The sequence below is a fragment of the Centroberyx affinis genome, unplaced genomic scaffold (genome assembly GCF_046629955.1).
Source record: "Centroberyx affinis isolate AG114_WGS23_722 - 3 ecotype Tasmania unplaced genomic scaffold, CSIRO-AGI_Caff_v1 ptg004154l_1, whole genome shotgun sequence".
In the NCBI taxonomy this organism is placed as follows: Eukaryota; Metazoa; Chordata; class Actinopteri; order Beryciformes; family Berycidae; genus Centroberyx; species Centroberyx affinis.
The window spans coordinates 103,484-120,902 of record NW_027281919.1 but is presented as its reverse complement, the minus strand read 5'-3'; the positions used below and the strand labels follow the sequence as shown (position 1 = coordinate 120,902).

At 45.8% G+C, this 17,419-nt stretch overlaps 1 protein-coding gene across 1 annotated transcript; it reads left to right on the top strand.

Annotated features, from left to right (window-relative positions):
- The first annotated feature begins 271 nt into the window (after nt 1-271).
- On the top strand, nt 272-17,419 carry ppap2d (phosphatidic acid phosphatase type 2D). The gene is made up of 6 exons (XM_071542676.1): nt 272-1,029; nt 12,285-12,442; nt 13,136-13,422; nt 13,550-13,607; nt 15,330-15,506; nt 15,738-17,419. The coding sequence occupies exons 1-6, from the start codon at nt 825-827 to the stop codon at nt 15,840-15,842; spliced, it is 990 nt and encodes a 329-aa protein (XP_071398777.1). The 5' UTR covers nt 272-824; the 3' UTR covers nt 15,843-17,419.

Below are 17,419 nucleotides of genomic sequence, written 5' to 3'. Positions count from 1 at the left end.
ATCCCAGCAAAAGTCAGTATATGAATATTATGCTGATATAGAGTATAGTTTCCTCCCTGTAGAGGTTTTTGGAAACGAAAACAAACTTTCCTTCAATCTGTGTGGGTCTGGGGAGGGGCAGGTGGACGTACTCTCACTCGGATGGGGCAGGTTATTAGGCCTGGGGGACATCTCGGTGGAGTATGGACCAGCTGTGGATCGAACATGTTGTGTGCTCCAGCCTGATAGACATCGACTTTGTTGGTTCGAGCGTGGAGGTTGATAGAGTGCCAGTTGAATCAAGTTAGCCTGAATGATATCGGAAGTAATACGATTTTGCCATCAAAATAAAAACTATCAACAATACTCAACAGACGTCGCGACCAACGTTTGTCGATAAGGCTTTATTTTGAAAGGGTTGACCGGAAGTTCAGTACTTATGTTGGCTGACTTGACACTGAGGTGAATGTGCTGGTAGGTTTGGCGACGACTTTGAGAGGGAGAGTACAACACGCTTCCACTGAGAAGTTTGTTGTAACTGAGTTGCTCTGAAGTTCACTCGGATGTTTGTCAATGAGTTTGTCGCTGCGTTTTCTCCCTATTCCCGATTCACTTTCACTTTTCAGAGGGAGAGACGTTACCTGTAACGTTACCTTAACGTTGGCTAACGGTTTGATTGACCAACGTCCGCTGTCAAATGTTCGTTGACATGGATTTGTTGTACCGACGAAGAACGGACTGAAAGTTTGGGGAATTTCTTCCAGTCGCTAATTTACCTACAAGAAAGACTCATCGCTAGCATTACAAGGTTTTTTGTGAAGCTCTCATAAACTTATTTAGAAGAGATGCAAAAGTTCAATTCTACCGGTTCGCACAGCAACACGCTGCCCCGGGACGCTGAACTCCAGTTGCGGTTAGCCGACAACGGTGGAGCCGGAGAGGCGAAGGAGAACGGCGCAGGGAAGCATTTCCTCACCCAACCTGAGGAGAGCTCTTTTTGCACCAAGCGGAAGATGCTAGTCGGTTTGGATGTATTATGTCTTTGTATCGGTAAGACTATGTTTATTTATTTATTTTCAATTCACATGGTCCTAACTTTAGGTAGTAAGTTACTTGTCTTCGGGGTGACTACAGGTTTGTAACTAAGTTCAATTTAACACTGTTTAATGCCTTTTAATACCAATTTAAATTAACTTTAAGTTCACTTTCACCCCTCAATTAAGCACGTGGAGTTAAAAAGACAGTAGCAGCATGATGTAAGTATTCGCACCCACCTCAAAAGAAGTGCAATGAGAAAGCACTTTAAAGACCCTGAAACCGTACGAAAAACTCGAAGGAAGCATTCAGTCATAGTTAAGCCTTGAATTTAGACAACTACTTACATTTTCAAGAGTTTGAAAGGACGTGCAGATCTTCAGCTTCTTTCTTTGGCTTGCAAACAAGGGCAGAACATATGTCAACATCAGCTTTGTAGAGCATATTGACTTTTTAGAGGTTAGCAGGAGGTTATGTGAAATTGGCATTTGGAAAAATGAATTAGGGGGGCTTTGTTTAAGTAAAAAACAAAACAGAGTGAAGCTGCAAAACGTCTTTCCAGAAGCCAAATGGAAGCTATTCAGATGGGCAAAAAGTTCAGTTCAGTCCCCCGGTGCACGTGGGGGTAGGGGGTCAGCTGGCACGATTAGAGTTGTCCCGGGAATTCTTCCGTTCCCATGGTAACCCCCAAAGTTCTCGAGAGAAGAACGTGGGAATTAGAATAAAAACATGCCCCCATGCTTGTGTTCTCGTGCCGAAAATTACCTCAGTTCATTGTTCGCTTAGCCTCTCTCACTGCAGGATTACTGCATGTCAACCGCAAATTCGCTGTGCCCAACTGGAAGGCTGTTATATAATTCAATAAAACGCATCAGAGAAGGAGCCCACAGTTTGGAATATGAGAAGGGAGGCAGTGGTAGAAGCACAGACAAACACGACGGGACAACATAGGGGCAACAACCCAGGGGCCAGGAGTGTGCCACTGACATAAACTCATTTAAGATTGTGGTCAAAATGGAGTGCTACATAATCACATACAAATGAATAATGGATTGCATTTAATTCAATAATGGATTTATTTATTTAACACATTTATTATAAGTGAGTTGTTAACCCTAACCCATAAACCAGGGGTCCCAAACCTTTTCAAGTCATGGATCCCCCATAAACATTACACCAGAGACCTCCATTTGATAAGATTGTGTCAAATTGTGTTACGATTTGGCAACTGAATAACTGTCATTGCCATAGGTGGGGTGATAACCACAGTGGAGAGAGTGAGACCTATGCAGTGTTTTTGTTCTGTATTGATTTAGCCGTGGTGCGCCATCACAGCAAGGAAATTACCACCACTGCTAGGGAAAATGTGAAATTAAACATACTGTCAAATCTTACTGTCATCTAAAACTAAAATAAGTGTAGTCCAAATGTTGTAGAAGTAATTATTTTATTATGATTAAAAAACATTTTTAGCGCTACAACCTCAACTTGAAACATAACTTGGACCCAAGAGCGACAGAAATGGCACAAAACTAGAATTATCCCCCCAAGCACCACAGCTGCATAAAATTACAGAGGAAACACTGCCTATGATCACAATAGTCATCCTTATACATTCTCTCATTATGCCCATTGTATAGCTAAATAATAGTGAATTTTTGCTGGGGACCCCCTGGAATCCTCTCAAAGACCCCTGAAGGTCCCTGGACCACATCTTGGTAACTACTGTAATAAACTGAGCTATATGGTGAAGAGTAGGACAAAATGTTATTTCAGAGCTTTCTTGTCGTCATCTCACATGACTAGGAAAGGGCAGGGAACACCGGTGTTGTGTTAGTGAGCGTTATCCCGACGGGCCACAAACAGGAGAGAGGAGGAACCCGTCCAGGCAGTCCAGACAGACAGGTCTGCTGCCTCGTTGGCAGTTAAAGCATAGGAACCGGCCTGGCAGACAGACCGGCACTGTCAGGCAGTTAGCTTTCATTGCCATGTTATTCCTTCACCCCTGCAGGTATGCTATTAGCTGCTCTTTTTTGCACACTTCTCAGCAACTCTGCTCAGTGTTTAGGAAGTGTCTAGTGGCTCAGCATCAGTCAGCACAACGGAGGAAATGGTCTCTCTCAGTTCTCCTCTTAGGCATAATAACTGAGCACGCAACTTGCCCTCTCACAGCAAATAGAAATTGCCTGCTCTGACCCCTCTTATCCCCCCTCCAACTAGATTACAACACTGAGACTGAGTCACTGAGCCTCAAGCTGGACACAACTGAGAGGATTTGGAGAGTCAGTGACTTTGTCTTGTGACTGAGATAGATGTGGAGTGAAGTGAGTTCACCTTGCTACTGGTAGCACTTATTAAATATGGCTTCCCGTCTGCCTGACCACATCCTGCCTGTCTCTTGTCCTCTTAACCACCATGTCTGGCATCAGCAGAGGACTGACCTTGACTCATCTGTGGGTATGTGATAGCACTGAATGCCACCAGTTATTGGAAGTTAACTGGGCCCTTCAGCCAGCTAAACCCTCTCATCTCTAACAATATGATTTGTGACTAACCCAATTTTCCCCCTAAATGCCATCATCAGATTCCCAAGGCTGGTGACCCGTCGTCATAATTCATTTTGTAAAGGGGCTCATTCACTACTATAACTGTGGAATTTTTCCCCCAAAGCATCCCATCCTAATTATGTTATCAGTCGAAGAGGGATTCCACTGTGTTCTGAGGTTTTCACAGCCTCTCCCTGTTTCTTAGTATTTACTACCACGTTTGTGTTGTAACTCGAAGTGAGTATGGTGCGGTATTGTGAACAAACTTTAATCTATCTGTGGTATTCCTGGATATTGAGGACTTTCTGTAAGGCTCTGACTCAGGCTATCTGCTTTCTCTCTTACTCAACACCGGGCTTGTCTAACATCCTCTTAGTTCAGTAGTAAGGTGCAGTTGTTTATGGGGGTGTTCTGACACGCAGGGATGATGGATGCTTCACGGAGATGGATCGTTCTGGTTCAGCTCAGTGTCAGTATGTTCCATGTAGCCTATGGAATACAAATGTCTCAATCTGTTCAAGTGTTTGTGTGTGTGTGTGTGTATGTGTGTGTTAAAGTGTAGTACATACATTCCTTGCGGGGCTGGAGGGCTTTAACAGAGAGAGATCTGTGAGCAGAATCTGTGCCCTGTGGCCACATCTAAGACCTAGCGTCCAGCCACCCAGAGGTCAAAAGGTGGCAGGTTTTTGTCATACCTGCCGAACATGCTGGGACAGGCCTCCCAGCCTGCACTGCTGTAGGTGGTCCTCACTCTGTCATCACCCCAATAAAGCTAGTTATTGACTCCCTTAAGAGTAATTTGAAAATGATTGCAAGACTGAGTGGCTCTTGAAAACCCACTATTAGACTATACAGCTTAGAGGAATATTGTGATTACCAGTAGACTTAGCCCTGCTTGAGAACTTAATAAAAAATAGCTTAATTTCCATACACACAGGAGCTGCATAGGATATTAACCTAGGTGAAAATAATTTAAAAAAAAGACAAAAAATGTTTATGTTGTAAAATTGCACAGGTGTGTCTATTTATGGCAAAGCTTATTTTTCTTTAGTAACAGGAGTAAAAAACAAACCTAGTTTTTAGATACCACATTGAGTGATAGGTACAATGAGTTGATCACTCTTTGTCCTAGACGTGAAGCAGCATGCCAGGAGAAGAGGGCCAGTATCTGCCTAAATGATCAGACAAAGCTCAAAGGGCTCCCTCTTTCCCGCTTATCTCTGCTCTCTCCCCCTCTCTCTTTCTTCTCTTTTCTTCAGACAAATTCCATTTCGGGATCGAAGGTGTCTCGTGGTGAGACGTGCGAGCGTGTTTTTGTGTCTGAGTCTGTGTCTTTGGGCGGGTGTTGTGTTTGCGTTAGAAGGTGCTTGTTTCTGTTCAGTTGGCAGAGAAAGCTGTTGAGTGAGACAGCGAGAGGCCGGCATGTCACAACGTGTTGGTGCACACAGGGCCAGGAATATTAAACTGTCTTCTGTGTGTGTGTGTGTGTGTGTGTGTGTGTGTGTGTGTTTGTGGGTACGAGGAGAAGTGTGAGTGTCTGTGCGCGTCATCACGGCCGGTAGCATGGGCACACTACTACAGCTGCCATGTGTCTTGCTTTGTTGACAAATTCGCCGGTCCCATTTCGCTCGGCATTTAAGCCCCGATCAAACACACGCACCGAAGTTATGGAACACGATGGCATTATTCTGTGGCTGACAGATGGAGGGCCATTAAAAACAGCTCAGTCAAATCATTAGCCAATGGAAAAAGTGATTTCGCTGACTCTCCCTCGTTAATGTATTAATGCATCTACTTCCTTTTTGACAGCGCTACAGAGGTTCAGGAATCCATTAGCTTCACCCTTCCTGAGACAGACTGCATGAGCCCATTTACTGCACTTTGCTGTCCATACGTCTTCCCTTGTCCATTAGCACACCAGAGCCAGTCCAGGCCTAAGACATGCTAAGCTGGGCTGCCTTGGGGTGGAGGAGTGAGGGAGAGCCTGAATGATGGAACAGCCCCCAGGGTGGGAGAGCAAAGTCGGGTGTGGAAAAAGAGGCTGATGGTTCTGGGTGGACTGGGAAGAGAGAGGGGGGGGGCGCTGTCTACAGTAGGGGTCAGAGGTCAGGCCTAGGGGCACCTCAGGGATCTTGTCCACAGCTGTCTGTTTATGTCCTAGTGAGGAAGTAGTACTCAGAGAGGAGAGAGGAAGGCAGATAGCTGCAAATGGGCTTTTAATGAGGCAACTGCAGTCTTCTCCTCAGTGAAGGTTCCATAAGTGTCCAAGATGGCCCATAGGTATTACCAGTAATGAGTGAATAAAGATGTGTACAGCAGTCTAATCCTCAACGCTCATTAGCCTGAATGGGTCTGGAGTGGCTTTCTATCCAAGTTCCTACCTGAAGTTGAATACACCCCTTAGCCCCGCCCTCGCGTCTGTCAGAACTAATGACTCGTCCTCTTCTGTCTCCCCCCCCCCATGTGGAGTCTCAGACAGCTCCCCCATGGCGCCATGGCACAGTTCCCTATCCCCACCACCATTTTATCACTGTGACTCATCTCACCTGCTGGAACCTTCCCTCCATCCTAGCAAGATCTGCTCTGAAGTTGTTCCAACCGCACGTTCCCCACCAAACCCAAAACACACCGTCAGATAGCTGTGTAGCCCTCAACTCTTTCCATACATACTACCACAATCAGGCTTCTTTTAAACTTCCCTACGCTACATACCGCAGTGGCGGGTCCTTTATGTTCCTGCTGAATCAGACAGGCAGACAGACAGCCCTCCTCAGGCCTCACCACTTATGCCCTGAGCTCCAGAGCCAAGCTCCAGGAAGCAGGTCAGTGGAGTGTGGAGAGAACAGAAGCAGCTGGGGGAAGCATGTCTCCACTGGCGAGCAGCAACACTAACAGCAGCAGGGGCGGGCAAGAGCGCTCCTGTTGCGTGGGTGGAAGGTGAAGCGCCATAGACCTAAAAGAATCAGACAAGCCCATGGGCTGGTTGGTCAACAAAACGTCATTGCTCGACTTATGCACAGCTGATGTCGCCTAAATGTTTTGGGAAACAAGCGTGCTAATGCGTTGTGTACGGTTAAATGGCTGTGGGGGTACTGTGGCACGATAAGTGATGCAGTGGGTATCTAAATAAAGAGTCCAGCTGCAGCAGATGCTGATGATAGCAGATGGTCAGTGAAGATCCAGGACTGTTGTGGCTCCTCAGTCTCCCCGTCCCTCTTTGTTCTTCACTGATGAGTCTCTTTGTGCTGCCATCAGGGCAGACAAAACAGAGCAGCCAGTTAGAACAATCCAGCCAATTATGGAGAAAGAAAAGGGTGTGCGTTGGTGCGGGGGGCTGCTACTCACTCTCGTCTCCTCTCTCGCTACCACCTGGATCAGCCCACCAAGGACGAGCTGGGAGAAAAGACCCACTAGGACACACACACACACACACACACACACACACACACACACACACACACACACACACACACACACACACACACACACACACACACACACAAACACACACACACACACACACACACACACACACAAACACATACAAACATATACACACATCACATTTAACACACAATCATTTTAATTGTGTATGTGGCAGTTTGTGGTGTGCCATTCATAATCACAGCCCTGGTGCAAATGACTTCATCTCCTGTCTGAGGGTTACCTGCCTTACAGCACAACCCTGTGTGTGTGTGTGTGTGTGTGTGTGTGTGTTTGCTAGATCATACACTCTCGTGACTGCCTCTTCAGACAAAGGCTTTCTTTATATCCGGTGAAACATAAAAGACTTGGCTTTGGTCTGACTCTACCTGACTCAAACTTGGATCAAGGCTAGCTTATGAAGAGACGTTTGTGTGCAAATTATAATTGTGTGAGCCCACCCAGTCCAGCTGCAGACTACTGCATACAAACACAAGTCAGGCTCTCACACTGCTTCTTGTACTGCTGTCATTAGGGATTACAATGCTTACCAAGATTCAAATTTCGACACCTCTCCGTGATTGAGTTCGCTAGCTTTTTTTTTTTTGCAAGGTTGACTTAAATATAAATGGACATCTTAAAGAGGTGGGAAACACTGGCATATGTCCTGCAGGCTAGTGAGGGGCCCAGGGAGGTTGGACCACCCCTGGAGGGTACTGCAGCAAGCTAGGCTACAGTAATGACCCAGCCCAGCCCCGAACCACAGGCCAGATGGACTGGGGGTGACAGGGCACTAATAGTCTCTGCTCTAGTCCTAACACAGTGGCAAATGTAGAACTAGGCCTGCAGAGTCACATATGATTGGCTGTGATGAAGCAGATGGTCAGTACAGTGGCTCAGATGTAGCTTTAGGCTGAGCATCATGCTGATCTGTCTGGATGCACAGGCTTTGTTTGCCATACAGCAGCAGCATCCAAGGGAGTTCATTTGGGTCTTTGTTAGTTAGCGGGCTGTGTGCTTCAATGCCTGTCTTTAGGATTGTTTTGTTTCGTGTGGTTTGCTGGCTCCAGGGTGGTTTATTTGGTTGGTTGAGGTTGGTTGGGTTTTTTTAGGGGGCTGTTGGGGTTTTTGTGGTTTGTTTGGTTGTCTGTTAGCCTGTGTGGCAGTGGGTTTGGTTGTTTGCGTCCAAGTGTGGTTTGTATGTGTATGTGTATGTGTGTGTGTGTGTGTTAGGGGTACTCTGCTGGTTGAGGCGGGGTCCTGTTTACAGAGTGGGTCCCAGCAGAGCCCAGATCTCTGACCCTCACATTCCAGAACCACCACTAATCGCCTCCGTCTGCTGTTCTCCGCAGAGAAACCTACATCTCTCCTTTCTCCATCTCTCCATTTTTCTCTCACCCCATACACCAACCCCCCCCCCCACATCACCCCCATTTGTCAATTTTCTAGCCTCCTGGCCATGCATTTTAGCCTAGTTTTTAGTTTCACACTGTATTGACCAGCAGACATAAAGTAATATGCCCTCAAAGCATGCGGATGAATAACTACCATCTGCCCCCTCCTCTTTGCACTGTGCCTTTATTCACTTTCTCCATAGCTGCTTTTTTTTAATTTCTTCTTTTCGGTTGTTGTTCTCCTCTCACAGTGAGCTCATTCTGGGCTGTGGTCATAGATGTGTAAATTAGAACCAGAAGAGTTTCTCAGAGTGAGGCGCACATCCCCTCTGCTCTCATTCCTCCTTTTTCTCCTCTTCTCCTCCCTCCCTCCCTCTCTCATTCCCCCCCTTCTTTCTTTCTGTCCCTTTTGACTATTTGAAAGCATTCCTGCTTTGAGTATCAGGCCCAGCGAGCAGCACATTTTGGCCTGGCTGTGTGAGCTCTCCTCCCCCCCTTTGGTTCCCCTAGCAGGCCTTCCTGGCATGACTCCTTTGAGCATGTCTTGGCCAGGTGCTGAGGTTTGCTCACAGCTGCCTGACAGATGATGTGAGGGTCTCTGGAGTGTTTTTGTGTCTTGTTGTGAAAACCGTTTTAATGCAGTTGTAAAAGCATGGAGGTTGACTGTGACAGCGGAGCTTGTGGTTTGTATAGCGTTGTGCATACGATGCTCTCTAACACATTTTTTGTTATGAGCATTAAGGAATTTGTCACGGATCATACTGTGAGGTGAATTTGATGGATTGAGATCTGTATTTGGCGGTCACATTTCGGATCTGACAAGCTTTGTGAACGGCTTTGTCACAGTAGAGTTGCCTTTGGTTCATGGCCATTAGAGCTAAATCTGTTTATGGACATACAAAAATGGGAAAACAATACAAGCCATTGGCAGGTTTGAGGTCATAAAACATGCTGCTATCCGGCTGAGTGCTTGATGGTTCCCATTAAACGTCCATATGTATTGAAAATGGTCCACTAAGAGATCCATACTCACTACCATAACCACAGAGCAAGACACTTTGGTTATGACAGTAATGGAGAATTTGTCCATTACTGTCCTGACAATGCAGCATAACATTGATTATTGTCAGAAGACTGGCCATATAGTGGCTCCTGATGAGGACACAGAGAAAGTTTGATGGATAGCGAGGCATCAATGAGACATGGTTAAGAGTAGCAAGGCTTTCTAATGTTTCTGACCTTTGGCCATGATAGCGTGTGTCTTGCCCAATGCAACCCCTCTTAATGTGGGCCAAATGAATGGAATAAAGAGAACTCCTCTCTGGTCTAGCCTGCCTGTATTGAAATTGATGTGTGGTGATCACTAACCCCTCACCCATTGGGCAGAGGCCATTGATTTTAAAAGGGGGTGCGAGTCACTGCTAGGCTTTGCCAGATTAGTCAGACACACATCAGCTGCAGACTAATATCTGGGTCAAAGGTGATAGATATCCTGTCAATATGGACCGTGAAACCTGCATAGAGAAACGGTTATGTTAATATGAGGGTGTACAGGCCTACAGGCATGTGAGAGACAGGTTTAGGCCATATCTCTCCAGTCTAGTTGCAAATCCCCACCCAGGTATGATACACACTGATAAGGGGATTAAGATTACAAAGGTGCATTCTGTGCAGGTGGCAGGGAGGAACCAGGAAACTCTCATACAGGATTTTCAGAAGGAGGGAAATAATAGGAGGATAATATAAAATCTCCTTGGGAGGGAACTTCATTCATTCAAATTCAGGTCTGATTCTAAAAAATTGGCTCTCCTAAAGTACTGGTCCATTTATTCAGCCTGTGTCCAATGTTGACCACATATAAACTCCCATCAGACCATCAGTTCTCTGTGATATTTCTGTTTCACCAGAGCCTATTTTTAATAATCCTGTGGTTTCACTAGATTCACCTGATATTTGTTGTAAAGGCCTGATTACTAACCACCAGAACTTCAGATTAGATTATGAACAGACGTCACATCATAAATTGCTTTAGCAGTGAGACCTCAAAAAACAACTAGAACCTGTTTGTGGATGTGTGTGTTACATGAGGTATGTCAGTGTATGAGCGAGCTGAAATTAGCTGAAATGAGGTGCATGTGATGCTGTAGACGTGGCGGGTGGAGGGGATGAGTGAGAGATCGGGGTCAGATGAGAGATATTTCCTATCTCTCTCTCTCTCTCTATTGGCGTCAAAGCCTCTGCTATCTGCCTGCAACGTGTTTCCCTCTCTCTCCCTCCCTCCCTCCCTCGCTCACTCTGTCCGCTCTTAAACTGTCTTGAAGAGGGCAGGCTTTTATCTGTTTTGTCTTTCTGTCAGGGCAACATGACTTTCATGATCTGCGGAGGTCACCAACAGACGCTGTTGACTGCACTGTAACTTACTCAATCCAGTCCGGTTGACTATGCCCAACCATATCTCAGCTGTAGTCACACAGCTGTTAAGAGTTGCCATTTCAGCTATGTATTTTCTGTGCTGATAGCCTCAGAGCCACAGATATCTGCAACCATGGATGTCCTAGTTGCTTATCAGTTCATTGATGGTGAATGAGTATGGGTGCGTTATTCACTGACTGACTAGTTCTGATGGCAAATGGTTAAAATTGCCGCACACTTGTTGTGGACAAAACTCAAAGTGGACAGAGTTGCACAGGTCAGGGATTCATGTTCTGTCACCCTCTCAGTTACCCCTTGTTGATTACATGTCCCTAATAAAACATGTCTATGTGTGTCAATGTGGTTGTGTGTCACTGTGTGTGTGCGTGCACATGCCTGCATGCATATGAGAGTGTGTGTGAGCATGTGTGCATGCCTCTGTGTGTTTGTGTGTGTGTGTGTGTTGTTCATGTTGGCCTTCTTGAAAGAGTGTGTCCTCTGCTCTACTCAGTCACGTAGCCTGAGAGATTCCCTGGCAGGACCAGTGTTTGTGCCTGGGTCCGTTCCAACCAGCCAGCAGGCCTGGGATGACAGAGAGAGGCAGAGAGGTTAATGATTAGTCCCATGCTCCCTCTGCATTCCATGGGGTGACAAGGGGACATGGGATAAGGGACAGGAGAATGCAGTAGGCCGGGCTGTCGGGGACATCTATCAGTTGGAAGTACAGCACCGCAATAAAAGCTGTGAAGCTCAACCCTCAGCTCGCGGGACGAAAAACACCCCATCTCCCTTTTTGTCATCGTTAAAAAGTTGCGCAACTTTTACCCACTGAACTTTCACCATCAAGGCTGTGGGGTTTGTTTGCTTAAGTGGGCCGGACCTTGACCCACCTACGCCCGCTACGGAATTCTTTTAATTGGTGACTAACACGGAAATGATAGTGAAAATATAAGTAGAACAGTTGTTAATAGGTTAGATAGACTAGAAATAAAGGTCACTGTTTTTCCATGGAACACTGCTGCATTGTTTTCTTCTTCCTCCACACTCTTACTGTAAAACCTGCTTTTGACACACTGCAATTTTCTGCGCATACACTCTCTAAATCCCTCTCTTCATTTATCCTTTATTCTGCACTGTCATGTCCCTCTCTCATGTCTGTCTGTCTGTCTTCTCCCTTTCTCCCTGCCCCTCTGGTGGAGGTAGCTATGTGCGGAATGCTAGATCCCCAGGGGAATCTGGAAATCCTGTCAGCAGATGACTGACACTCGTTAAGCCTGCCCCCTCCTTGTGTTGCATCTATACCCCTCTCATACCAGTCTGACATGAGGCAGGAGAAGGGCACCTTTGTGCTAGCCCGCTGTACCAACTCTCCCTGTCTCTGTCTCTCTCTCTTTGATCCTTCAGGCACAGATCACATGCTCGCAGACATTCATCAAACCATCTTTTGTTTCTTTCTGGCTAAGCTCCGCTCTCCTTCTCTGCCCCATCTCATTAGCCTCCATCCCATTCTTTGCGTGTGAGTTGAAGGCAGTGACCCCATACAGGCGGGGATTCTTCTGCGGAGACTCCAGCATCACCTATCCCTACCTGGACAGAGAGGCCATCCCCGACGTTCTGCTCATTGCCGGGGGCATCGTCATCACTGGCCTTACGGTGAGACACTCTTACGAACCTTATGGATGTGATGCTGGAGTGTGGTTTCATGATAACTTCAAGTATTGGGACAGTAAGCTAAAGTTGTCATTTTAATATGATTTAACATACCCACAATAGCCTAATATTTTTTTTAAAGTCAAGTCCACATTACACATTTTTCTTTCCCAAATATTTTTATTGAATTTTCAAAAAGGATATTGAACATAAACATGACAACACGTTGTACAACAAAACACAAGATGTTACAGTTATGACTGGTCCATATAAGTAAGGTATACTTATACTGTGTATACTAATGTATACAGACAGTGCACCCTTATCCAGCTAACCCGCCCCCCTCCCCTTCAGACGTACAAACACACACACACACACACACATATACACAAGCATCTAGACAGTAGAGACATGGAGCTGCTTGACATGGTAAGTCTACTATGACAAAACAGATGTCAAGGGCAGAGGTATGAGAAAGAGTACATTTTTGTGAAGTAGCCTAAATCAGTACATAAATAGAAAATAAGAAGTTTAATACCTCTTCTATACAATGTCAATAAAGGGTTGCCAAGTCAAGGGAGCCCTGAAACACGAAATATGATTTTAACAGCAAAACAGACACAGGTTCACTTTCAGTACGTATTCAGCTATACTGTTTGAGTGCTCTATAGCCTATTTCTCCTATTTCCCTCTCAGATCGCGCTGGGCGAGTGTTACCGGGTACGTTTCCGGGGCGTACACTCGCGGGCCTTTGTGCGCAACCGCTATGTGTCGTGCCTGTACAAGGAGCTGGGCAGCTTCCTGTTTGGGTGCTGCGTGGGTCAGTCACTCACCAATATGGCCAAGCTAAGCGTGGGCCGCCTGCGACCCAACTTTCTGTCCGTCTGCAACATCACCTATGCGTCCATCAACTGCGTCCCGGGCAGCTACGTGTCCCAGGTCACCTGCAGGCAGCCCAAACACAAGATGGTGGAGGAGGCTAGGTCAGTGGTGTGTGTGTGCGTGTTTGTGTTCAGAAATGATTTTGTTTGTTGACAAAGGGTGGGGCATAGTTTGATTCATGGAGTTAATGAGTAATCCTTGGCATCTTTTATTGATCTTCTCTTTCAGGAAGTCCTTTTTTTCAGGCCATGCTTCGTTTGCAATGTACACCATGCTCTATCTGGCAGTAAGTAATCCCTACTTTATGAACACACACACACACACACACACAGCAATACATCTGGTATGTGACCTTCACATCCACCTGAGCTCGTGCTTGTATAATTATTGGGTAGAGCGTTTAAAAGGTTGAGGGAATACTACAGCTCTTACTTTTCTTCAGTTATTGGAGACAATACCAGGTATTCAATCCCAAGAGGCCAAGAATGCTGCGTGCCAAGATAAACTCACTGACTGCACATGCGCACATCGAGACATGTGCTGTTACATGCATACACACATGCTAATTGCGAGGGAGGAGGTCTTTGAGAACAACAGTTCTCAAAAGGCATCCTGCTTCAAACTGAAAGAGTTAGTGAGACAGAGAGACAGGGAGGAAGGGAATTGGGGGAGTAGAGAATGAGGGAGAATGTTTTCCAGCGGGAACATGAATAGATGAAGAGACTACGCAGACAGAAGAGGCCTTGTTGTGGGTCTCATTTAAGGGGAGGGGGGTGGAGGGCTGAATACGCCTGCTGAGAGATCGACAGGCTTCTTTCAGCAAGAGACACCCTCTCAACTCCCCAGCCTCCCCCATCTCTTCATCTTTCTCTTTCTCCCTTTTCTCTCACACTGCATTGCCCAGTAGTCATGGGTGCATTGTGAAGGAGAAACGACAGTTAGAGAGAGACAAAAGCACATCATCGTCCGGAATATGTCCGTATTTCTCATGTGTTCCTTCTCATAACTCTTAAATTATAGTTTTAAAGGGGCCAACATGTTTTCTTGTACACAACTGAAATTAGTGAAATGAAGTGAAGCAGATGTTGCTGTTGAAATTTCAAAGAGCGGAGAAAAACCATTGAAAATCACTGCCTCCCCTCTTCATTTGAACCCCTCTCTATAGAAGTCCAAATGAAAAGCAGCTCCTCTCGGACCAGAAAGAGAGAGACAAGGACGAGTAGGGGGAGATAGAGAGAGGGAATAAAAAGGGTAAAGTACTGAAGAGTAGATGAGTAGCCTGAGAAAAACAAGGGCCTCAGTCTTTGTTACCCATCTCCCATCTCCTCTCTCCATCTCAATCCATCATCATTCTCACACACACACATGCACACATACACATACACATACACACACAAAGGCAGGAACACCCAGCCTCCTGTGCAAGGTTGCTGCTAGCTAGCGTTTCAGCAGACTGTATCCAGCCTGGAGAGAATGTGTCTAACCTGTAGCTACATGCCACCCGGGCTGCAGCCAGCTGCTGGTGTTTAAAGCAGGAAGAGTGACACCTGCTCTCAGTCAGGAGGGGCGAGGGAGAGAAGGAGCAGCCGAGGGTCGGCCTCACCGCAGGAATGTAGGCCACGTGCTCCCCAGTGGTTGACGGGCCCAGACAGACTTCCAGCCACCTCATAAACATAGCCGTGCATCTGCATCACGCTCGCCGCGTGGCCCCCTTTTTTTTAGACACACGCACATCCATTCTCTGCTGTGGCGCTGATGCGGGAGAGATGGATGAGCAAAGAGGAAATGGGGTTAAGATAGTGCTAATGGACTCACGCCAAGCTTCTTCTCTCTGGGTAGGAGACTGTGTGGGTGTGCGTGTTTCACTCTAAGTGCAGTCAGTCTAGGTTATGCGTGTTAGGCAAGTGTCTGTCTGCGGGGCAAACACCCACAGGCACACTTTTTTTGTAGTAATCATCAACACAATATAACAATAGCAATATGAAACTCTCTTCCTCTTATCTGCCAGTTCTACCTGCAGGCACGGTTATCGTGGCGAGGAGCTCGGCTGTTGCGCCCACTGTTACAGTTCCTCCTGGTGATGATCGCCATCTACACCGGCCTGAGCCGCATCTCCGACTACCGTCACCACCCCAGTGATGTCCTCACAGGCTTCATCCAAGGAGGACTCACCGCATACTGGGTGGTATGTCGAAAATCTGTCTCGTATAAATATCTAGTTTCTGAGTAACTGTTATCTCTGTCTTTACAGCGTTTGTTTCTGTCTGCTCTCTGTTGGCTGATTTGCTTAAACAATAGGCCTCTTCCCTCATTTTCCTGACTCTGATCTCCCTCTCTCTGTTTATAAATAATATATGACTGACAGCACGTGTGGTCTGCGTACATTTCCTGACATGTTTTGCGTCTGTGCCTGTAGGCCTTCTACATCTCCTCCATGTTTAAGCCCTGCGCCCGTCCAGACCTATCTCCCACCAGCATGTCCCTGGAGAGTCCTCTGTCCAGCCAACAGACTGTCTGTTAGCAGCCACATGCCACCATCCAGGAATCAGAAGACAAGAGAGGATGGACTGCAGAAAGACAGAGAGAGTCAGATAGCACAGGTGAGCAGCAGATAGAGAGAGGGAGAGGGAGAGAGAGAGGGACAAACCTCTCTGTGTTTGAGAAAGGGAACCATTCTACGAGGAAGAGGGAGAGGGATACAGCGATTTAAAGGTGATAAGAGTACAATCTAACACACGTGCATGCTCTTTGGGGCATACTGATACACATACAAAACATACAGTCCTATGCTTCTCTTATTAGCACACACACACAATCACATAACATGCTCACACACACACACACGTGAAATCCAAGAAGCACACTTGACTGTAAGTCAAACCCGTCCAGTGAGAAGAGCTGCATAGCAATATTACAGATATTTTTTATATATGAAAAAAAAAATACAAATGTTTTTATTTTTCACGTGGATTTTTAGAAGCTGCTAATGTTGTTGCTAATCCCCAGTTTTGAGTTGAACATTCTTCTGTGATGGAGGCCTTGCATTAGGTTAGCTTTTAAAGCAATACTGGTCTCAGTGAGAGAGGAGAGAGCGCCAGCCTCCTCCTCCTCTTTGATCCTCTGTTCAGCTCGGAGAACGACACCCGACGGCTGTGAACTGTGACGCCACCAGACCTCAAATGTAAAGACAGCTCTGTGCCGAGTGACAGAACTGGCAGTGATAAGGAACAAGCACTGGCTCCATGCACTCTCCATCCTTACCTTCAGTGACCTGATGTCTCACTGCTCTAATCAGACTGCCCTGCCTATTACTTCACCATAACTAAACAATAACCTGTTCAAGGGCAAAGAAAAAAAACAAAACAGTATTTGTGCCGTAATACAATGTTATCTTTCTTGAGTAACCCAGGAAGTGATGGGGAGGAATCTGATTTGCCAGGTTACGTCCCTTCCCCCTCACTGCCCCTTTCTGTACTAACCACTTTGTGTCTCAGAGGCGGAGGTTTGACTGAACTTTGTAACCTTTGACTTTTGCCCCTGAACCCCAATCTCTGAGCTGCACCTTGAATTATGCCACTCTAACAGGAGAGCCGGGCGTGGCAGTGGCCACAGCGGCTCTCCTGTGTATCTTTATTAATAGCACTTGAACGTACATAATGGAACCTTCTAATTGTAATCAATATTATATATTTTATCTAAAGTTTGAATAATCAGTGTTTATTTCTTGTTTATGTCAGACTCATACAGTATATTTGTTTTTTTTTCCCTCCAAATGATAATTATTCAAATTGAATGTAAATAGCTATGTCATTTTATTTTTCATTCATGTATTAGTGCCATTTTTGGACAGTTTTTACATGTTTATGTAAGTGTTTTTATTTACGTTTGTATTGATCAGGTACGGAGAGTTGCTATTTTATCTATTGTTGTAACTACTAGACTGAGCCAGAGGTATTATCAGAAATCTATATTTTTTGTTTCCAGTTATTGTTATTTGTTTGTTTTGTCTTGTCTGTGAATGCCGGAAAGGCGGAAATAACCACTGTACTCAAAAAACCAAACCAATAAAATGAATGTTGAATGTTTTTAACTTCTTAT

Bases quoted from the DNA above. Each gene is read 5' to 3' on its own strand.
- ppap2d (XM_071542676.1), top strand. From the start codon at position 825: ATGCAAAAGTTCAATTCTACCGGTTCGCACAGCAACACGCTGCCCCGG. The intron at 13,423-13,549 runs GTCAGTGGTGTG...CTTCTCTTTCAG, and splicing joins AAGATGGTGGAGGAGGCTAG to GAAGTCCTTTTTTTCAGGCC. The intron at 13,608-15,329 runs GTAAGTAATCCC...CTTATCTGCCAG, and splicing joins ACACCATGCTCTATCTGGCA to TTCTACCTGCAGGCACGGTT.